Genomic DNA, 24,071 nt, shown 5'->3' with positions numbered 1-24,071 from the left:
TAGTTCCAAAGTCTGCAGATCCAGGATTGGCCTCTACAGTCACCAACAATCGTGCCATCGCTCCTGAGGACTCTTCTTTCCTCCTGATCTTCGCAAGTAAAGAATCAGCCATCGTCATCATCATCATTAGAATATAATAGCAAAGATGTTATGTTGAGACTTTATAAAGCACTAGTGAGGCCTCACTTGGAGTATTGTCAGTAGGTTTGGGCTCTTTATTTTAATAGCCTGTCATATGAAGAGCGTTTGATAGCTCTAGGCCTGTATTCATTGGAATTCAGAAGAATGAGAGATGACCTCATTGAAACCTATCAAATAATGAAAGGCTTTGATAGACTAGATGTGGAGAGGATGTTTCCTATGGAGGGAATGTCTAAGAACTGAAGACAGAGCCTCAGTATAGAGGGGTGTCCCTTTAGAACAATGAGGATTTTTTTTTTGCCAGAGAGTAGTGGGTCTGTGGAATTCTTTGTCACAGGCAACTGTGGAGGCCAAGTCCTTATGTATGTTAAGGCAGAGGTTGATAGATTTTTGATTGGTCAGGGCATGAAGAGATACCATAAAGCCATTAGGTATAGGAACAGAATTAGGTCACATGGCCCATTGAGTCTGCTCTGCCATTTTAACATGGCTGATCCAATTTTCCTCTCACCCCAATCTACTGCCTTCACCCCGAATCCCTGCATGCCCTGACCAATCAAGAATAAGTACATAGAAATCTACAGCACATTACAGGCCCTTCAGCCCACAATGTTGTGCTGACCATGTAGCCTACTCTAGAAACTGCCAAGAATACCACATAGCCCTCTATTTTTCTAAGTTCCTGTACCTAAGAGGCTCTTAAAAGACCCTATTGTATCCAGCTCCACCACCATCCCCAGCAGTGCATTCCACACACCAACCACTTTCTGTGTGAAATACTTACCCCTGACATCCCCTCTGTACCTACTTCCAAGCACCTTAAAACTATGCTCCCTTGTATTAGCCATTTCAGTCGGGAAAAAGCCTCTGGCTGTCCACACGATCAATGCATTTCATCATCTTGTACACCTCTAGCAGGTCACCTCTCATCCTCTGTCACTCCAAGGAGAAAAGGCCAAGTTCACTCAACCTATTCTCATAAGGCACACTCTCCAATCCAGGCAACATCCTTGTAAATCTCCTCTGCACTCTCTCTATATTATCCGCATTCCTTCCTGTAGCGAGGGGACCAGAACTGAACACAGTACTCCAAGTGGGGTCTGACCAAGGTCTTATATAGCTGTAACATTACCTCATGGCTCATGAACTCTATCTCATGGTTGATGAATGCCAACACACCATACACCTTCTGAACAATGCTGTCAGCCTGCGCAGCAGCTTTGAATGTCCTATGGACACAGACCCAAGATCTCTCAGACCCTCCACACTGCCAAGAGTATTATCATTACTACTATATTCTGTCTTTATATTTGACCTACCAAAATTAACATGTTCATACTTATCTGGGTTGAACTCCATCTGCCCCTTCTCTGCCCAGTTCTGCATCTTATCAATGGCCCACTGTAACCTCTGACAACTCTCCAGACTATCCACAACATCCCCAATCTTTGTGTCATCTGCAAACTTACTAACCCACCCTTCTATTTCCTCATCCATTTATAAAAATCACAAAGAGGAGGGGTCCCACAGCAGATCCCTGCGGAACACCACTGGTCACTGACCTCCATGCAGAATATGAACCATCCACAACCACAGCCTTCTGCGGGCAAGCCAGTTCTGGATCCACAAAGCAAGGTCTCCTTGGATCCCATGCCTCCTTGCTTTCTGAATGAGCCTTGCATGGGGAATCTTATCAAGTGCCTTACTGAAATCTATACACACTACATCCATACTGAAATCTATATACACTACATCCACTGCTCTACCTTACATCTTCAAAGAATTCAATCAGGCTCATAATGTATGACCTGCCATTGACAAAGCTATGCTGACTATCCCTAATCATATTATGTCTCTCCAAATGCTCATGAATCCTGCCTCTCAGGATCTTCTTCAACAACTTGCCCACCACTGAAGTAAGACCCAATGATCTACAATTTCCTGGGTTATCTCTGCTCCCTTTCTTGAATAAAGGAACAACATTTGCAACCCTCCAATCCTCCAGTACTTATCCCATCCCTAAAGATGATGAAAAGATAATGCCAGAGGCTCAGCAATCTCCTCCCTCACTTCCCACAGTAGCCTGGGGTATATTTTGTCTGGTCCCGGCGATTTATCTAACTTAATGCTTTTCAAAAACTCTAGCACATCCTCTTCATAATATCTATATACTCAAGTGTTTCAGTCCCCTGTAAGTCATTCCCACAACTGCCAAGGTCCTTTTCTCTGGTGAATACTGAAGCAAAGTATTCATTACCTTTCGCTACCTCCTCTGACTCCATGCACACATTTCCACTATCCAACCCGATTGGTCCTATTCTCACACAGCTTATCCTCTTACTCTTCATGTACTTGAAGAATTCCATGGGATTTTCCTTATTCCTGCTTGCCAAGGCCTTCTCATGGTCCCTTCTAGCTCTCCTAAATTCATTCTAAATTCCTTCTTGACAACTTTGTAATTTTCTAGGACTCTATCAGTACCTAGTTCCTTGAACCTTTCATTAGCTTTTCTTCTGAACTAGATTTTTCACATCCTTTGCACACCATGGTTCTTTTCCCCTACCATCCTTTCCCTGCCTCAATAGAACATACCAATGCAGAATGCCGTGCAAAAGTTCCCTAAACATGTGCCACATTTCTGCTGTGCATTTTCCTGAGAACATCTACTCCCAATTTATGCTCCCAAGTTCCTGCCTAATAGCATCATATTTCACCCTAACCCAATTAAATGCTTTCCCAATTTGTCTGCTCCTATCCCTCTCCAGCGCTATGGTAAGGAGATAGGGTTGTGATCACTACCTCCAAAATGCTCTCCCACTGAGAGATCTGACACCTGACCAGGTTCATTTCTTATTACCAGATCAAATACAGCCTCTCCTTTAATTGGCTTATCTACATATTGCATCAGGAAACCTTCCTGAACACACCTAACAAACTTCCCTCCATCTTAGCCCTGTGCTCTAAGGAGATGCCAGTCAATGTTTGGAAGTAAAAATCACCCATCAAAACTACCCATTTTCATTGCACCATTCCAGAATCTGCCTCCTTATCTGCTCCTCAATGTCCCTGTCACTATTGGGAGGTCTATAACAACACACAGTAGAGTTACTGCCCCCCTTCCTGTTTATGACTTCCACCCACACTGACTCAGTTGATAGTCCCTCCATGACTTCCTCCTTTTCTACAGCCATGACACTATCCCTGATTAGCAAAGCCATATCCTTATTTCTTTTGCCTCCTTTCCTCCCTGTCCTTTATGAAACATTTAAACCCTGGCGCACTCAACAGTCATTTCTATCCCTGAGACATCCAGATCTCTGTAATGGCCACAATGTCATAGTTCCAGGTATTGTTCCAGGCTCTAAGTTCATCACCTTCTTTATGATACTCCTTGCATTAAAATAGACACATCTCAAACATCTGGCTGACTGCATCTTTGCTCTACCATCCGCCTCCGAACAAGCTGTCTCTACTTGTGCGCCAACTGCCCCATCATCTGCCTCTTCACTTTGGTTTCCATCCCCCTGCAAATCTAGTTTAATCCCTCCCCACCAGGATATCGGTCCCCCTCGGATTCAAGTGCTACCTGAAGAGGTCCCAATGATCCAGAAATCTGAATCCCTGCCCGTGCTCCAATTCTTCAGCCACACATTTATCCATCACCTCATTCTATTGCTATGCTCACTGTCGCATAGCACAGGCAGCAATCCTGAGATTACTACCCTTGAGATCCTGCTTCTCAACTTCCTTCCTAACTCCCTGTAGTCTGCTTTCAGGACCTCCACCCTTTTTCTATCTATGTCATTGGTACCAATATGTACCATGGCCTCTGGCTGCTCACCCTCCCATTGCAGGATGTTGTGGACTCGTTCAGAAACATCACAAACCCTGGCGCCTGGGAGGCAATCAACTATCCGTGTTTCTTTTTGGCACCCACGGCATTGCCTGTCCATCCCCCTATCTATAGAGTCCCCTATTACTGCTGCCATCCTCTTCCGTTCCCTACCCTTCTGCACCACATGGCCAGAGACTGTGCCAGAGGCACGGCCACTGTTGCTTCCCCCAAGTAGGTCGTCCACCCCAACAGTCCTCAAAATGGAGTACTTATTGTTAATTGGGACAGCCACAGGGGTGCTCTCCACTCCCTGATGCTCTCCCTTCCCTAGCCCAACAGTCACCCACTTATCTGTCTCCTTTGGCCCCGGTATGACTACCTGCCTGTAGCTCCTATCAATCACCTTTTCACTTTCCCTAACAAACCACAGGTTATTGAGCTGCAGCTCCAGCTCCCTAACCCACTCTCTAAAGAGCTGCAGTTCGATGCACCTGACACAGATGTGGCCATCAGGGAGGCTGGAACTCTCCCAGATATCTCACATCCGATACCCACAGCAGAAAACTGGCCTTGCTGTCATACCCACTATTCTTAAATTAAAGGGAAAAAAGAGATATGCAAGTAACACTTCCTTACCTTATCTAAGCCCGTCCTCGACAAAGCCCCAAGGAGCCAAAGCCCTACCACTCTGACTCATGCTCCTCCGATGACTGCTCTGCTGGGCAGTGTCTCCCTGTTATCCCGGAATCTTCTAAGCGGCCTTGTGCGATGACGAACTACTGTGTCTGCACACTTCTTCCAATCAAATCTACTGCTGAAAGAAGCTGCTCGCTTTTTAAATCTTTTCAGCGGCCTTGCACGGTGACAAGCTACCATGTCAGTGCACCTCTCCCAATCAAATAAGGGAAGAAGAAAGGAGATTGGGGCTGAGATGAAAATTGGATCAGCCATGATGAAATGGCAGAGCAGACACGATGGGCCAAATGGCCTAATTCTGCTCCAATATCCTATGGTCTTATGTCTTATTTCAGTTTGTGGCTCACCACTGCATTGTGAAATCAAAGGGAAGTCCTTATACTTCCAGTCACCTTGCAGAAAAATTTATAGCAATATAAAGTTTAATCAGCTTCGGAAATGGCACAGGTCAACAGCAGGGTACAAAATTGCACTTAGTTTTGCTGCATTTTTAATTAACCTGGTTTTCTGTATGGGAGCTGTTACACAGATGACAGAAATTATCTCCTAGCATGGAGATTACAGCAGACTATGGGGTCATCTGCTTTCCTTTTATTCCTTTTATTTCTTTTAAACCAGTCAGTACACAATGGTGAAACTGCTTACAAAAGCTGAATCAAAAATACAGTCTACAAAAGAGTATTAGCCTAAATTTATTTTAAGCAGATTATGAAAATAGTACTATTCAGTTGTGAATCCTTGGCAGGTCATCCTGTTGCCAAGCTCATGTTCTGCAGGACTTCAACAGTGTTTTATCGATGAATCAACCCAAAATAATGAAACTATCTAACAGCACTTAACAGAATTACCAAAGCTTGTAAATTACCGTAACCATTTTTGAAGAGCTTTCCTTGTACAGCTGTCTATTAAAAATCAAAAGCCATTTTAAGATGAAATATTTGTCCAGATTTTTATTTTGAAATTATTTTTTTCTCTTCTCATCTTCAGAACCTTGGAAAAATTAACAGGCGAGATCCTGTGGTGAGTGAAGTAATAAATGTGCTTTGTTTTTGAGAGCATATTCATAATATAGGGAACAATAACATGAAATAGTCAACACTAGCTACCAGCACTGATGAGCACAATGTATTCATCTCTGGAATTCAGAATTAATTTGTATCCTCTATTACTTGTACTTCTCCTGGGTTCCTTCATTGATATTTCTTTTTTCATTCAGCCTCCGAGACCTGAAGATCTATCGATTGTCTGTTTTACCAGTGGAACAACAGGTATGTATTGCTTAGAATTATTTAATATCTCTGAACACTGTTATGAACCTGGTTTTCCTTTCTCACAGCCCACGTATATCTTTGAAGGAAAGGTGATTGCTCGAATAACCAGTTAGCTCGAAGAACAATAATGTTTTAGGTATAAATCAAGAAATAATTTAATTTGTGTAGTATCTTTCACAACCTCGCCAGTTTACCTTTGGAATGGCTTTTGATGCATGTAGTAGGCGTGGCACATTAGTTCAAGTTCAATTGTCATGCAATCACACTTATGTATACAGCTAAATGAAACAACATTCCTCAGGGTCAAGGTGCAAAACACAGTACATATCATCACACAAAGCTCATAGATATGATGGTAAATATAGTCTCAAAATAATGTTAGCACAAGACCCTCAGTGGCATGGCCTGAAGTTTGATGGTGCATGGGATGTTGTCGTTTCTGCAAAAAAGAGCATGCAGCATCTCGCGCTGTGTTAACGGCAGTTGGAGCAATCCAGTTTATCTTCCAGAGAGCAAACACTGGAGAGCAGCACCAACGGGAAAGCAGAGACCAGCCCCCAACCCAGCACAGATTCCATTGCGCCTGACGTGCCTCTGTCCTCTCCCACACCACTTCTGGTGCTTCCACCCCTGGGGTGACGCCGCAGCGTGAGGACCAGGTCCACGCAACAACCAAGACCACATAGCTCCCCCACCATCGGTCTTAACAGTGAACCGATGAACTGGACTTGCAGTATTCAGGGTCTTATGATCACAAGAAAATTGTTTAAGACAAACATTTAAACCATTTGTTGGACCCGGAGAGGCCGCTGTGACCAAATGTGCCACCATCTTACCGGAAACCATCATTGGTTATGTTTGTAGCCCTGCATCCAGAAGCAAGGCACATGAGTTCAAATCCATCACAGCAACTGTGGAATTAAGTTCATGATTATTAAATATATCTGAAATTAAAGAAGTTATCAGTAATTATACCTGTGAACCTACAGTATGTGTCATTAAAAACTCATCTGACTTACTCATGCTCTCTGAAAAATAAACCTATTACCTCACCCTGTCTATCCTATGTGGAACACAGCCAGTCCCACTAAAGTGTATGAATATTAACTGCTTCCTCAGTGCCAACAGTTAAGTTTGAGCTATAGTACCTCATGAATTATAAAGAAAAAGCAATGCTCAGTGTGGGTGCATAGCCGTTTCCCCACAAACAGTAATGAGAGTAAGTGGACAGCGAATCTATCTGCTGAAAATACTCAGTAGCTGTTTTTCTTCTCACAAATGCAGCCTGACCAGCTGAGTATTTCCAGCATTTTCTGTCTTTATTTTAGATTTCCAGCATTTGCAATTCTATTTATTTTCAAAAACTGTCTGGAGGCTATGGTTGCTGGCAATTATCAACTGAATCATCTGACGAGTATTATCTTCATCTAAATCCTTGACACTGTCAGTCTGTGGTAGGCAGACGGGGCCTTGTGTCAGGAGGGTGGACTGAGTGTGCAGCTCACGATGAGCATCAGGAATGTGGACCAGGTCAGCCGCTGGAGCTGATTGTCATGTGCATGAGTTGGATTTGCGGCTGGAGCCAGGCCTTAGGATTATGGGTCGGTTTGTGGCTGCACCCTCAGCTGGCAATATGCATAAAGTGCAGATGGGTTTAGTGTCTGATTATCAGACGAGGAGGAATAAAGACCTTTAATAGATTAGCTTTACTTGGCTCAAAGTGCTTCGAGACATACAGCAAAATGTACTGTCTGCGTCAAAATCAAATCAGTGGGGATTATGCTGAGCAGCCTGCACATGCCACCACGCTTCCGGCACTAATGTAACATGCCCACAACTCGCTGACCCCGACCGTATGCTGTGGAACGTGAGAGGAAAACAGAGCACATAGAGGAAAGCCACGCGATCACAGAGAATATACAAACTCCTCACAGACAGCGGCAGAAATTGGACTGCCCTTACAGATAGTGGCAGACTGGCACTGTAAAAGCATTATGCTAACCGCAAAACCACCGCCAAGGTCTTCTGTACCAAAACCTATGCATGTGAGTGAGTGAATGCACTAATACCGGGTGGTATAGAGTGCTGTGCGTACCCATCTTTTTGCATGAACGTTAATGCTGTGCAAGAGATGTTAGTCTCCAGTCACATTGGCTCTCCACGCCACTAGGTCACAACCTTGCTCTGTGAAACCTATGTGGTACTTGGTGTATTCTGACTACCCCACATTAGCCAAAAACCCCACATTATCCCAGGTTAGGCGACTTCCACCCCACAATAGGATGTTTTTCACTTGTATTGACTGGACCTCACTGATAATCCCAGTGGTGACAGACCTAAAATCACTCTGAGGCAAAGCACAGAAATTCACGACGTTTTAACATTGACATCACTGCACCCAGTAAGAAAAATTGAGCAACAAATGGCCAGAGCAAATTAGAGGAAATTGTATTATGGAATGAGATTCATCATGAAGAATAAGCTAGTCCAGTGTCTCGTCTCTAATAAACATTATCATCAGTGAAAATCTACCATTGTGAATATTTTTTTCTGATTTCTATTTGCCTTCTACAAGTCAGAAATAAGGCTTTATTTCAATGATATACTAAGAATCCTAAAGACGCAACAGATCTCAAATAAAATAGTCTTGCATATGTGACAGAAATGTTTGAGTCCAGAATCTTGATTTCTTTTAATGTGTATCTATTTTACCAAAAACTTTCAAATGTTGATATTCCACAGTGGTTATCATGGGGGAATCATTTTCTTTTGGAAACAAAGTGATGCAGTACAGATAAACATTAATATCAAATAGGACAGGTACCAAGTTTGATAAGATGCTATCAGTTTAGATGAGTTAATTTGTATGCATTCAGTTCTTAGCAATTAAGGATTCAATTTTCCAAATTCACACAAGTGCAATAATTGCTGACAATTTGAAACACTTGAAAATCGAGTCTACTGAAAAAAACTATTGTCTAATTATTATATATGCATATATTCATGGATATAATTTAAATGTTTTCATGGCTACATGGTTATAGACAATTGAGCAACTAAACAAAGTATAATAGTTGCATAATTATTCACTGCCTTTGCCATGTTATCAAGTTCAGGTTCAAAAAGAAAATGAAGTGGATGTATGTGATGCTGAATCCCAGTGCCCATAGCAAGTTAAGAGTTTGAGGTCTTCTGGGCATGTTTAAGGAAAGTAATCAGAAGGCTCCAAGTTATCATTTATTACAGTCGGTATACTTCACCATGATTTTCGCCAAAAAGTGAGTTCCACATGTTGGGCTGTTGGTCAATCAACCTGCCATATGACCATAGACATAAGGGCCGAATTAGGCCATTTGGCTCATCGTCTTCTCCATCATTTGACATGGCTGACTTATTATCCCTCTCAACTCTGATCCCCTGCCTTTTCCTGATAGTCTTTGATGCCATTACAAATCAAGAATCTATCAACATCTGCTTTTAATATACCCAATGATTAGCCTCCATAGCCATTTGTCACAATGAATTCCATAGATTCACTGCCATCGAGCTGAAGAAATTCCTCCTCGTCTCTGTTCTAATGGGACACATATCACAGGAAGAGTATCCCATATTATAGAAGTTATACACCAAATAATTACACTATTAAATTGTATATTTAACAATAGCAATCAAGGAATTTGGAAGCATAAATTGAGAACAGATGTTCTCAGGGAAATGTACGGCAGAAATGTGGCATTCTGCACAGGTACATTGCAATGAGACAGGGAAACAACGGTAGGGTACAGGAACTGTGGTGTACAAAAGCAGTTGAAAATCTAGTCAAGAAGAAAAGAAAAACTTACAAAAGGTTCAAAAAACTAGGTAATGATAGAGATCTAGAAAATGATAAGGCTAGCAGGAAGGAGCTTAAGAATGAAATTAGGAGAACCAGAAAGGGCCATGAGAAGGCCTTGGTGAGCAGGTTCAAGGAAAACTTCAAGGCATTCTACAAGTATGTGAAGAGAAAGAGAATAAGATGTGAGAGAATAGGAACAATCAAGTGTGACAGTGGAAAACTGTGTAAATGAATATTTTGCTTCAGTATTCACTACAGAAAAGGACCCTGACAATTGTAGGGATGACTTACAGCAGACTGAAAAGCTTGAACATATAGACATTAAGAAAGAAGATGTGCTGGGACTTTTGGAAAGTATCAAGTTGGATAAGTCACTGGACCTGACAAGATATAACTCAGGCTACTATGGGAGGTGAGGGAAGAGATTGCCAAGCCTCTGTCAGTGATCATCATCAATAGGAACAGGAGAGGTTCCAGAGGACTGGAGGGTTGTTCCCTTATTCAAGAAAGGGAGTAGAGATAGCTCAGGAAATAATAGGCCAGTGAGTCTTACTTCAGCGGTTGGTAAGAGGCAGGATTTGGAGAGGCATAATATGATTAGGAATAGTCAACATGGCTTTGTCAAAGGCAGGTCATGCCTTACGAGCCTAACTGAATTTTTTGAGGATGTGACTAAACACATTGATGAAGGAAGAGCAGTAGATGTAGTGTATATAGATTTCAGCAAGGCATTTGATAAGATATCCCATGCAAGGCTTATTGAGAAAGTAAGGAGGCATGGGATCCAAGGGGACATTGCTTTGTGGATCGAGAACTGGCTTGCCCACAGAAGGGAAAGAGTGGTTGTAGATGGGTTATATTCTGCATGGAGGTTGGACACCAGTGGTGTGCCTCAGGGATCTGTTCTGGGACCCTTACTCTTCGTGATTTTTATAAATGACCTGGATGAGGAAGTGGAGGGATGGGTTAGTAAATTTGCTGATGACCCAGAGGTTGGAGCTGTTGTGGATAGTGTGGAGGGCTGTCAGAGGTTACAGCAGGACATTGATAGGATGCTAAATTGTCTGAGAAGTGGCAGATGGAGTTCAACCCAGGTTCATTTTGGTAGGTCAACTATGCTGGCAAAATACAGTATTAATGGTAAGGCTCTTGGCAGTGTGGAGGATCAGAGGAATCTTGGGGTCCGAGTCCAAAGGACACTCAAAGTTGCTGCACAGGTTGACTGTGTGGTTAGGGAGACACACGGTGTACTGGCCTTCACCAGCTGTGGGATTGAGTTCAAGAGCTGAGAGGTAATGTTGCAGCTATATAGGATACTGGTCAGACCCCACTTGGAGTACTGTGCTCAGTTCCAGTCACCTCACTACAGGAAGGATGTGGAAACTATAGAAACAGTGCAGTGGAGATTTACAAGGATGCTTCCTGGATTGGGGAGCATGCCTTATGAGAACAGGTTGAGTGAACTTGGCCTTTTCTCCTTGGAGCAACGTTGGATGAGTGGTGACCTGAGAGAGGTCTATAAGATGATAATAGGCATTGATCGTGCAGATAGTCAGAGACTTTTCCCCAGGGCTGAAATGACTAACACAAGAGGACACAGTTTTAGGGTTCTTAGAAGTAGGTACAGAGGAGATGTCAGGGGTAAGTTATTTACACAGAGAGTGGTGAATGCATGGAATGGGCTGCCAGCGACAGTGGTGGAGGTGGATACGATAGGATCTTTTGAGAGGCCCCTGGATAGGTACATGGAGCTTAGAAAACTAGTGGGCTATGGATAACCCAAGATAATTTCTAAAGTAAGTACATGTTTGGCACAGCATTTTGGGCTGAAGTGCCTGTATTGTGCTGTAGGCTTTCTCTATGTTTTCTATGATTACTTTCTATTCCCTGCAGTTTTCAATCTAAAAGACTTATTTAAATATTTTTGTGGTGTTACTATGGACAAACAAATTGATGAGAAATTGGTAAGAGACCTGCTTTACAAGGCTAAATGAAGTACTGTATGGCGACCAGGTAAGCAGGTAGGTTTAATAGAGAAATTATGCAGAAGGGTCCTGGGATATGTAAGGTGGTATACAGATCAAGATAGTCAGATACATAATCCTATTTGGAGAGGAGGGGGAGATGCAGTTCCTGCAGGTTATCAATAGTCTTAATAGATCCAGTTTATCTTTCCTGCCAACTAAAAACAAGGTGAGTGCCATTTGTATTTTTTCAATTTGAAGTAGGGTCTTTCTGTTGTTAATCAAGAAGCTTTGAAGAATGTGGTGACTAAAGCCTCTACAATTTCTCACCACTTTAATACCATGACAAAGAAATTATCAGATCCTGTACAATTTTCTTTAGAATCAATATTCCTGAGGCATTGTAGAAGGCTACTCAGTGCATGTTCACGTCAGCCAAAAAGGCCTCATTTTCAAACTAACACATACAAAATGCTGGAGGAACTCAGTAGGTGTGGCAGCATCTATGAAAATGAATAGATAATCGACATTTCAGGCGGAGATCCTTGTTCAGGACAGTTTCAAATTGTTCTTGTTGCATAATTCTACTTTTTACAATACTTTTTACAAATTGCTTTGTATTTTGTTGATTATCTTAATTGTTTTGACAATGTACGTTTCTTTTCAGGAAATCCAAAAGGGGCTATGCTCACACATGGGAATGTGGTGGCTGATTTTTCAGGCTTTTTGAAAGTTACAGAGGTGAATATAAACATGAAGAACTGTTTGGCTGCAGATAGAATAATCGCATAAACTTATTTTCAATCCTAATTACTCTTATAAAATTAAAGTTATGAAAAGTGTGCAAGAAAATGTAAGTAATCTTGAGATCAATTTGTAAATAGATTAAATTTTAATTATTGAATAGAAATCTCCTATGTAAGTTTGGCCATGGTATCACTTTCAAAACTTAATTCATGAGATTTGAACATGTATATTTTCTATGGTGTGAACGTTGTTAAATTTATCTTGTTAATTAGGAAGGACTGATGATTTAGTTAGAAAGTCCATCTTGATAAAATTGCAACAGTGAGATTAAGAAATGAAACTGTAGAAAAGTAACAGTTATTAGCCATCCATTCTTGCTTAGAAAAAGTGTAGTTCATTACTACCTTGGAGTCCTTGTAGCAAAAATCCTTCGATGATATTGATACATTGGGTTTCTGGGATTTTGATCCAACAGCAATGATGATGCCTGCTGACGTTCAGGGATAAGCACAGAGGTGGAAAGGAATCTCAAACTTTAATTGATCTTCAGCAACTTTCATGTACCTCGCTTTAGATGTGGACAGAACTGTGGGAATGGGAGTCAGGATGTATCACTCTGGCTTTGAACACTACAGGGTGTAGGAAGGAAAAAATATCTTGTGCACAGAACTAGTTAAGTACTTCTTTTTGTGACTAAGAATCAAATATTTGTTGAAAATCTAATCTGTTGGAAAAATAATCTTCTTCTGCCCTCTCCTCTTGGGTAAACTCCCTTTACTGCTGTTCTGGCTTCACTGATGTTCACTGGGAAGTGATACAAAAGGTTCAAAGGTTCAAAAGTCAAACTTAATGTCAGAGAAATGTATACAATATACATCCTGAAATGCTTTTTCTGCAAGAGTCATTTTCAAATACATCGGATGTTTGAGTTATAAACGTTGACTGCAAAACTGCACACCCCAATAAGCTTTTAATATACTCGTGTTTAATTCATGTATTAGATCTGTGAATCACAAGCAAGGTCAATATCCATTTCCCATCTGTAATTACCCTTGAGAGGAGCAGCCTTCTTTTACTGCATTCCATGTGTTAAAGTGTTCCAACAGTGCTGCTAGATAAAGAGTTCCTGGAATTTGACTCCCAATGATGATGTGAAACATTTCTAATAAAGATGACTTGTATTCTTGAGACTTTGTTTAGGATAAATTGGGTTTATTATTGTCACATCTACTGAGGTACAGAGAGAACTTTGTTTTGATGCATACTCGTGTGAATTATAGACTTGACTTTCCAAGTAATGGAGATATTGTTTGGGAGTGCTTGGCAAGTTGCTGTGGTGCATATTGTACCTAGTACATTCTGCAACCATGCAACGCTGGCAATCCAGGCAATGACTGTTTAAGTTTAATTCGTATGAATGTCACATTTTTGTGAAGGTTATCTGTAACGGTTTTAATATCTTTTCAGTAGATGTTCTGATAATACATTCCAGCGAATGCTATGAAGTTAGCAGAACACATTTTAAACTCCTAGACTCTGATTTTATTTCCTATCATTATTAGTGAATGTCGAGTACAATACTTTGTCTAAGAGTGCCATTAACAGGAAGGGGAGATCAAAAGGCATTAGCACCTTTCAGCTATTTAGGCTGCTCATTCTTCTAAGATTTAGTCCCTTGCAGACTTGACCTTTCTAACCATCTCAGCCAAGCTGATGAATGGAGAGGAGAAAATGAACAGAAAAATGGAAATCCTATGATAATTTCACCAGATAGTGCAACAGAAGATGCATGTAAAAGCAGATCATAAATTCATGATTTAAAAGGCATTATTGCTGACTGGAAATATTTCCAGCACTTCACAATGTATAATTAGTTTGCTTGTGCTGAATGTAAAATCAAATCAGTTATGTTACTACACTCAGTGCAATTAATGGATGAGACCATCAAAGAAAGATTGAAGCTGAAAACTACTTATTGTGTCTTATGGTATAATGACCAAGGTTATGGAACAATTTCACAGGAAATATGACTAATAATCAGCATGAGGAAACTTGAAAGGGAATAATTTCTGAGGCAGATATATGACAGCATTTTTTATCAGAAAACTTACATAGAATGCTGGTAGTGAAATATCTTTGTTACGGGTTCTCACTTAAACAATTATAGTGTATTGTCTCATTCAGTAATCAAACTAGTATTAACCATGGTTCATGTAATTCTTTTCCAGTTGTACTTTAAGAAAAATGGTGCGAAATATTTCTTCTCCTGTAACCTTCAGTCATTGCCTCCTGTTCAATGCTTAATCAGTATTAAAAGTAGTCAGCTATTCTTGGAAGCAATTAATAGAACAGAAAACTGCTAATTAGCTGATAATATGTGAACCAAAAAAAAGGACAGGAATACAGCAACTGCACAAAAGAAAATGAACAATGATCTGTAGCAAATACTTTGAAAAGAGCAATAAACTGATAATTTTAGATATCCTATGAGATCCACATTGCCATCAAGATTAAACAGCATTTTGAAGGACTAAAACTATTAGATTTCTTAATGGTACAGTTACACCCTGCTGAATGTATGGAGAAAGTAAAGCTGGATTTACCCACTCTCAGCCTTAGTATTATCAATAACACCGCTTTTTAATTAGGCAAATTGAACATACGTGCAGTTGCAGGAAAGTTTCACAACAGTTCCAGATTAAAGGAATTGTGTATATATTCATAAATCCTTGAAAGCAGTTGAGCACATTGACAAAATGTATGGCAGTGCAGGTACGCCATTCAGAAAATTACAAAAAACTATTGGCTATACTATTTCCAGTAAAATCTGAGTCCTGCTGTGTATTGGCTCATAGCTGGTTAAGCACCTCTCTGACACCTCTCATAGTCCAAGAATTTGATGCAGTATAGGCAAATAGCTTAAACCATTCATTCCCAGCATATTGAGAAAACGAGAATTGTTACTTAAAACTGTGTACTTTGTTGTAAATTCAAATAGTTTGATCTTCTGTTACAATTATTGGAGTTTAATGCTGAGAAGTGTGAGGTTCTACATTTTGGCAGGAATAATCCAAATAGAACATACAGGGTAAATGGTAGGGCATTGAGGAATGCAGTGGAACAGAGAGATCTAGGAATAACAGTGCATAGTTCCCTGAAGGTGGAGTCTCATGTAGATAGGGTGGTGAAGAAGGCTTTTGGAACGCTGGCCTTTATAAATCAGAGCATTGAGTACAGAAGTTGGGATGTAATGTTAAAATTGTACAAGGCATTGGTAAGGCCAAATTTGGAATATTGTGTACAGTTCTGGTCACCGAATTATAGGAAAGATATCAATAAATTAGAGAGAGTGCAGAGACGATTTACTAGGATGTTACCTGGGTTTCAGCACTTAAGTTACAGAGAAAGGTTGAACAAGTTAGGTCTCTATTCATTGGAGCGTAGAAGGTTGAGGGGGGATTTGATCGAGGTATTTAAAATGTTGAGAGGGATAGATAGAGTTGACGTGAATAGGCTGTTTCCATTGAGAGTAGGGGAGATTCAAATGAGAGGACATGATTTGAGAGTTAGGGGGCAAAAGTTTAAGGGAAACACGAGGGGGTATTTCTTTACTCAGAGAGTGATAGCTGTGTGGAATGAGCTTCCTGTAGAAGTAGTAGAGGCCAGTTCAGTTGTGTCATTTAAGGTAAAATTGGATAGGTATATGGATAGGAAAGGAGTGGAGGGTTATGGGCTGAGTGCGGGTAGGTGGGACTAGGTGAGATTAAGAGTTCGGCACGGACTAGGAGGGCCGGAATGGCCTGTTTCCGTGCTGTGATTGTTATATGTTATATGGTTATATGTAGAATTGAGATATGACTATTGGTGCAACATCTAGGTAACTTTTGCTCCAAAAATAACATCTTCCACACTGACTGATATAGATCAGTTTGTAGTGTATACTAATTGATTGTTTTGTATGTTGTTTCATTACTTTACTCTTATTAAAGGGGCTATGTCACAAAAGTGTTCCTAACATTTTGCTGCTTTGATTCCTATGACAAAATCCATTGGCAAATTAGTGAAGAGTTAATTTGTTACATTAGGAGTGACTGAGAAAGCGGAAGAGAGAAGTCTTATCAGTGGCATTGAGCCTTCATGAAACTATATAGCATTTGATTATAGCACATTGTGTGGCAAATTATCAAGTTGGTTATGCAGAGCTTTTGTCCAGCTTAAAGCAAATCACAATTTGACAGTCATTTGCGCCTTATCAGTTATCTGGGAGCACTTCCTATGAACAGCCCTTGTGCTGAAGACAAGGTAGTCTGTATGTAGAAAGCCTCAAAAGTGGAGAACATTTTTAGAAGAGGCAAAGTACTGAAGATACTATATATATGAAATAAAAACAGAAAATGCTAGGAACACTTAGTAAATTAGGTAGTAATTATGGAGAGAGATGGTCAATATTTCAAATGTAATGTCCTTCATCAGAACTAAATTGGTTTTGAGGAACTCACCAGGTCAGGCAGCATCTGTGGGAAAGAGTAAAGAGTCAACATTTTGAGCCGAGACATTTCAGCAGGACCTCATGAAGGGTCTCAGCCCGAAACATGGACTGTACTCTTTTCCATAGATGTTGCCCGGCCTGCTGAGATCCCCCAGCATTTTGTATGTGTTGCTTCGATTTCCAGCACCTGCAGATTTTCTCCTTTAAGTTGGTTATGTATTGAGATCTAGATTTTGGGATGTGAGTTTAGCACAGTTTTGTAAAGTGGAGCAACTTCCTCTGTACATGCTGTGAGATGACAAAGCTCCTTTAATTCACACCCGTTTCTTCTGGTGCCATTTCTTTTCTTTTGTAACTTTCTCTTTGTCTCTCTGTCAGTGTATTCTCCTCTCTGTCTCACATTCCCTCATACCTTCTGCAGAAAGTGATCTTTCCAAGACAGGATGATGTCCTTATTTCCTTCTTGCCTCTGGCTCACATGTTTGAGAGAGTTATCCAGGTAAGAGTCTGTCTCACCAGGCTTGTGCCATTTATTCTATTTTACAGAGCCAATGGTTACCTACATCTGAAGATGCACATATTTCCTACTTGCCTTTAGCACACATGTTTGAAAGAATGGTACAGGTAAGAAGGATGAAGGCAGAACAGTAATATCTACCAAAGTTCATCACACTGAAAATATATGCACTTACATTCTTCTCTTTTTTGCTCATCCTTTTGGTGAAGCCCTATTAAGAACAAAATAGATTTGCATCCATACTTACCTGCTAACCATAATAGTAATATCTTATACCCAAAGGTAACCATAACCATCTTATTGCAAACCTTTTTACTTCCATCCAAGTTTCATCAATTACATCATCAAAATGACAGTAATTGAAATGCAATCCTTGGACACCAAATGTGCATTAGATTGTTGTGGCACGAAATGCGACATGTTGCTTTGAGTTAATGCATCATATGCAAAATAATACATTTTTTCTCAAATATCATGACTGTGTAGTTTAGTGTGCTCATTAGGTAGCTTAGCTTAAAGGAGATCCCTTTACCCTACCTAATAACATACAAAATTTCAGGATTTTAAATTTCCCACAATAGTATATTTAACACAAGTCTTACTCCATTACTTGAGCAAGCATTCTAAAATGTTCTTTATTCTCTCTGTACTGAATAATATCCTGAAGTCTGTCTTGTGTTTGCCTTCACCCTTCTATCTTTTTCTATCATATCTGAAAGGTTTTTTAGAGCTAACTTTCTGTTTTGCTGCCACCTTCAGAGATCCTTGGCTTATACCTGCAAAGAGCATTAAGCTATGAACAGGCCATTTGATCCATAGTGTTCTGCCTAACTCCCTGCCAATTTATACTAACTGTCCTCCATCTGTGTGTCATCCAAATCTAACCAATCCCTTCATATTCATTTTTCTATTTAACTTCACCAGTTACCTGATTCCACTACTACCCCCGGTAACCTGGTGCTTGATATTTCTACCCTGGGGTTAAAAAATTCTAACTTTCTAACCTATATATATATATATCTCTCTCATAAATCTTTTCATGAAAGTGAGAGTAAGATGTTCCTAGAAACATTTTAATGCACCAAGGTTTTACTGCTCTTCAATAATAACGCGCACGGCCATTCATCGTGTATGTCCAATGTTCCATCCCTGTTAATCCTCCCAAAGTACCTCACTTCATACTTAACAAGATAAAATTCCACCTGCTATTGTTCTCCTCATGATGCCGACTGATCAATATTATCCTGCAGCCTGCAACTATCCACTCACTATCAATAATACCACCTATTTTATGTCATCTGCAGACTTACTAATCATATCACCTACTTTCATACCTAAATCCTTAATGTATATAAGACATAGTAAGGGCCCCAGCACTGATTTCTGTTGTAAATCAGATTTTCTCAGGTTATCAGAAAGAATCCTCATTCTCAAGATTATTCTGAAGCTATAGTTTCAGGTTTACTCATGTATACCAAAAGTAAGTGTTACACTCATTAACGATCTCCAATATGATGCAGTTCTCCTTGCAAATGTCCTCTTCCATTTCATGTTTATATGAATTACTGTACTCTAATAATTAGTTTTGATAATATTGAAGTCATTCATTGGATAACTTGAAGCACATAAAGACTGTGACAGTAAAAGAACCTTTGTGTCTACTTTAAATAATTAAGATTCTATGTTCTTTCAGTCTGTAGTTATATGCCATGGAGGCAGGATTGGTTTCTTCCAAGGTGACATTAGGCTCCTCTCTGATGATATGAAGGCTCTACATCCAACAATTTTTCCTGTAGTTCCAAGACTACTAAATAGAATGTATGACAAGGTTAGCAGTATTTTATGTAATAATGCATAATTTAGTAGTAAATGTGCATACCGTACAATTTAATCCAATTGCAGTCATGTAATGCCTTAGAAAAATTATATTTCACTAAAATTAAGAATTATAATTTCATGCATTGTTAACTACTTAACAATGCGTGGAAATATCTCTAATGGATTTGTGTATAAAAGAACTTGGGCTGATCAGAGGAGAGGGGAGGAGAGGAACAAAAAGAAAGTCACTGGTATGTGGCAATGCAGGAGAGGTTAAATGGCAAAGAGAATAATAATGCAAGATGCCAATCTAGTGGAGGCACAAATATCAATCAGAGAACATGGCAGGGGATGCTGATATTCCAGGACATCTTGCTATCAAGACTGAGATGATGTTGGGTCTCCTGGAGAGCATCAAAGTGGATAAATCCCAAATGCCTGATGGGGCATATCTCAGTTCATTCAATGTTGTTCCTCTAAGAAAGGGAACAGGGACAAAGCAGGAAGTTATAGGCTGGTGAACCATACTTCATTAGAAAAATTTTGGAGAAGACTTCCAGGGAATGAATCTATTCCCATCTGGAAAGGCACAATTTATTAAGGATACTCAAAGTGGCTTTGTGTGGGCGAAGCAATGTCTTACAAATAATAGGGTATAGTGAGGAGGTGACAAAGATGATTGATGAGGTTAGGGAAGTAGATATTAGACTGTATACATGGACTTCAGTGAGGCTATCGACAAGCACCCTCGAGGTAGGTTAATTTGAAAGATTGACGCGCATACGGTCCACAGAGTCTTGGTAGATTGTATCCAGAATTGGCTTGGCAACAGAAGATAGAGGGTCTGGTGGAGGGGTATTATTCCAACTAGAGATCTGTGAGCAGTAGTGGGACCTCTATTTGTGTAATATCAAAATGATTTGCATGAAAATGGCAGTGTGCTGATCAGTAAGCTTTCAGATGATACAAGGTGGCAGAGTTGTGGATGGTGAGGAAGGTTATCAAATGATTCGGTTGAGCTGAAAATGTGGGCAAGAAGATGCAGACAGAGTTTAATGCAGACAAGTATGAGGTGTTGCACTTTGGGAGGTCAAACGTAGGAAGAACATATAAAGTAAATGACAGGGGTCCTGGCCACATTTATGTACAGAAGGATTTTGATGTTTAAGTCCTTAGATCCCGAAAAGCAATGACACAAGTAGACGAGGTTGTAAAGAAGACGTACTGCATGCTTGCCCTCAGTTATTGGGGTGCTGTGTATTAAAAGCTGAGAATTTGTGTTGCAGCTGTATAAAACTCTGTTCAGGCCACATTTGGAGTATTATGTACCATTCTGGTCATCACTCTGCAGAAAGTATGTGGAAGCTTTGTAGAAGGTGTGCCAGGATGCTGTCTGGATTAGAGAATATTAGCTAGAAGAGGTTGGACAAACTTGGATTGTTTTATCTGGACTGCCAGAGGCTGAGGGCCAACCTGATAGAAATGTATAAAGTTTTGAGAGGCGTAGATAGCCAAGAGTCTCTTTCCCAGAATGAAAGTGTCTAATATTAGAGGATATGGCTTTAAGATGAGAGGGAATAAGTTTAAAGGTAATATACAGTATTGACTAGATTTTTTTCCGCACAGAGTGGTATGTGCTGCCAGGGGAGGCAGAAGAGGAATATTAATATTTAAGAAGCATTTAGGAATACACAAAATCAGGCAGAGAATGGAGGGGTATGGACACATGCAGCCAGATGTGCTTTATAAATTGGTGTTATTGTCTGTACAGACATGATGGGCCATTAGGCCTGTTCCTGTGCTCCGCTGTTCTACCTTCTAACGACAATACTCAATGTGGTTAATTGCATCTCTGTGTGGTTAATTGTCTATAAAAAAGTTTGCATTTCACCAAGCTTTTTTTTTATACACTTCATGCATTTACACTCAGTGGCCACTTTATTAGGCAAAAGAGTGGAACCTGGTGTAGTATTCTGCTGTGGCCCGTCCACTTCAAGGTTCAACATATTGTGTATTCAGAGATGATCTGCTGCACTCCATTGTTGTAATACATGGTTATTTGATTTACTGGGCCAGTCTGGCCATTCTTCTTTGACCTCTCTCATTAACAAGGTGTTTTTGCCCACAGAACTCCCATTCACTGAATGTTTTTTTCGTTTCTCGCACCATCTTCTATAAACTCTAGAGACCGTTGTTCTTGAAGATCTCAGGAGATCAGCAGTTTCTGAGATACTCAAACCACCCCATCTGATACCATACATCATTCCATGTTCAAAGTCATTTGGGTCCCATTCCTTCCCCATTCTGGTGCTTGGTCTGAACAATAACTGAACCTCTTGACCGTGTCTGCATGGAGTTGCTGCCACATGATTGGCCGATTAGATATTTGCATCAGTGAGATGGTGTCCCTAATAAAGTGGCCTCTGAGTGTACATGAGGTCTAAAATTCACATTAGATCAAAATGTTGTAGGTCAGGCAGGATCTGTGTCAAGGAAAACAGAGTTTATGCTTCAGGTTCTGAACCCACTGTGAAGCTGAAAATAAATCTAATAAAACCTAAAAATAAATCTATTTTCCAGTGCTATTTATTTCTCCCACTACGTTGTGCAACTCAAGTGTAAATATTATCCATTTTATTTTAGATATTTAGCCAAGCTGGTACACCAGTAAAACGCTGGCTACTGCAATTTGCTGCCAAGAGAAAAGCAGCGGAAGTGCGAAATGGTATCGTAAGGAATGACAGCGTATGGGATAAAATCTTTTTCAAGAAAATACAGGTAAAAATCTTAAAGTTTTAAAGTACTATCATGCAACCATACTCAAGAAAGTTGATCACTTTTGCACAACAAACTGATTTTTGATTTTGACTTTCTTGACACTGGTAAATATCTTTCCATTCTCTTTGCTGTTGGCAGATATGTTTTGAGAAAGTCTATCCAGTAGAAAGAAAAACTATTCAATCTAACTTCAGGATCACTTAGTTAAATTGCAGCAGTTAACTACAATTACTTTTCACTGCTATGCTGGTATAGAAAGTATGGAAAAACTATTAGTTTCCAAATGTAACATAATGTTGTAATTTTATAATCATACCTTGTGGAGGAAGAATGTCTGCTGAATTTTATCTTTAATTCTTTATCTTTTGCTGATCTCTTGTTCCAAGGGGAATTGGTTCCTGATATTAACAGTAGCAGTATTTACAAGATAGTCTTTCAATAAGCCCATAGATTGTCATAAGGCCACCTGAGAAGTGATCTGAGCCCAGACTCATTAATCCAGGCTAGAAATATAGCACCACCCCACAGATACGATTCCTTCGTGTTTCAGAAATCTCCTGACTTTTATTTCAGAAAAGAATCAATTACAAGTTTATTGTCTTCCTGAATTTTTATTGAAAATGCACACTGCAATTGAAATTAGAGTGGAAATATTTCTTGGAAATGTTTCCTGTGGAAATCTTGATCTTGAAACTTGCATGTAGTGTCTACCTTACCTTGAATTTGCCATTGCTCTTGTTAACTGAAGATATTTGTTTACACAGGGAAGTCTGGGGGGAAAGGTGAGAATGATTGTCACAGGGGCTGCCCCTACTTCGCCCACTGTGCTTGGTTTCCTTCGAGCCGCATTAGGTTGCCAGGTATGAACATTTGTACTTATGTCATTCTTTCAGTGTTCCTCTTGAACCATCCAAAGAAGATTAATTGCACCTCCGTAGTTTCACCCAAACCCACGTAATAGCAAAGAGATGGTCCATACTGGTTCTACTTGATCTGTATTAGAGAGGTACGGAAAATAGACCCAGAGTTTCTTGTGGGATTTGTAATCCTAACTGACTTCCCATCTCCTGAAGTTACCCAGAAAGAATCTGCATAAGGCAGAGAAATTGGCATTCAGCAACTGAAAATCAAAGAGGAAATGACATCAATTACCTTTCTGTCTCCATCTCTATCCTTTTCCAACAGCATCTTTTCAGATCATCTTGTATTGCACATGACCTTGTGTTATTCCTTCCTCTTCTGAACAGATTATTCAATGTTTATCCTTTCCCTCACTTCCTGTACACTTCATTACTTTCCTGCCCTCCTCCTATTGTCTCCTTCCTCATTTACTCCACCTTTCCCTTCATGGCCTCCTTCCTCCCTTCTCTCTCTCTCCTATCAATGGCTTCCTCTCCATATTACATGACATGGCTATCAATTTCTGAAAATAAATTTCCTTCAGTGTTGACAGTGATACCAGTTCCTCATACTCAATGGCATGTTAGTGTTGAAGCTTAATTTCATGTAATGAAATGAAAATATGTATTCCATGAATAAAGAAATGCATTTTATGAAATACTTGATAAGCTAGTAAATCACACGCGGCTTATTTCTGGTACACTTTGGAAGTGTATTTCAGATTATTTTAAATGTCCACAATGATTTCTGTGTAGTTTTAAGAAACAATAAATCTGTTTTTTATATTAGTGGAAGTGAGGAATATTTTTTAAAGGAAGCAGAGCTGAAGGTACACCACATGACAAGGGCAAAAACTTTATACTTCAGGAAGGGTCAAAGGCTATTTGAGTCACCTTCCGCCCACCAGGAACGGTGGACCCTATAGTTATTATTATAACTAGCTGCTATGGATCTGAAGAAAGGACCAGCTGTCTGATGTTTGAAGACAGACTATTTGTTATTTGAGTCAAACTTCGAGTAACCTCAGTCTATGTTCACATATGGTTGGATTTTCTAGCCTTAAAAATGAATTTGATTTGA

General features: G+C 40.0%; 1 protein-coding gene across 7 annotated transcripts in view; it reads left to right on the top strand.

The window, feature by feature from the left end:
* LOC140739162 (long-chain-fatty-acid--CoA ligase 6-like) overlaps window positions 1–24,071 on the top strand; it is a 120,687-nt gene that overhangs the window by 63,905 nt on the left and 32,711 nt on the right. For 6 of the 7 annotated variants that reach the window (XM_073067184.1, XM_073067182.1, XM_073067179.1 and 3 more), the window contains 7 exons: window positions 5,660–5,692; window positions 5,889–5,940; window positions 12,410–12,483; window positions 17,525–17,602; window positions 19,189–19,323; window positions 21,957–22,091; window positions 22,856–22,951. In XM_073067184.1, coding sequence (XP_072923285.1) covers window positions 5,660–5,692; window positions 5,889–5,940; window positions 12,410–12,483; window positions 17,525–17,602; window positions 19,189–19,323; window positions 21,957–22,091; window positions 22,856–22,951 — 603 coding nt within the window. Of the gene's footprint in view, window positions 1–5,659; window positions 5,693–5,888; window positions 5,941–12,409; window positions 12,484–17,399; window positions 17,478–17,524; window positions 17,603–19,188; window positions 19,324–21,956; window positions 22,092–22,855; window positions 22,952–24,071 lie in introns of all 7 variants that reach the window. The other variant, XM_073067180.1, reaches the window with a different exon arrangement.

The sequence above is a fragment of the Hemitrygon akajei genome, chromosome 15 (genome assembly GCF_048418815.1).
Source record: "Hemitrygon akajei chromosome 15, sHemAka1.3, whole genome shotgun sequence".
NCBI lineage: Eukaryota > Metazoa > Chordata > Chondrichthyes > Myliobatiformes > Dasyatidae > Hemitrygon > Hemitrygon akajei.
This window is presented reverse-complemented; position numbering and strand designations above follow the sequence as displayed.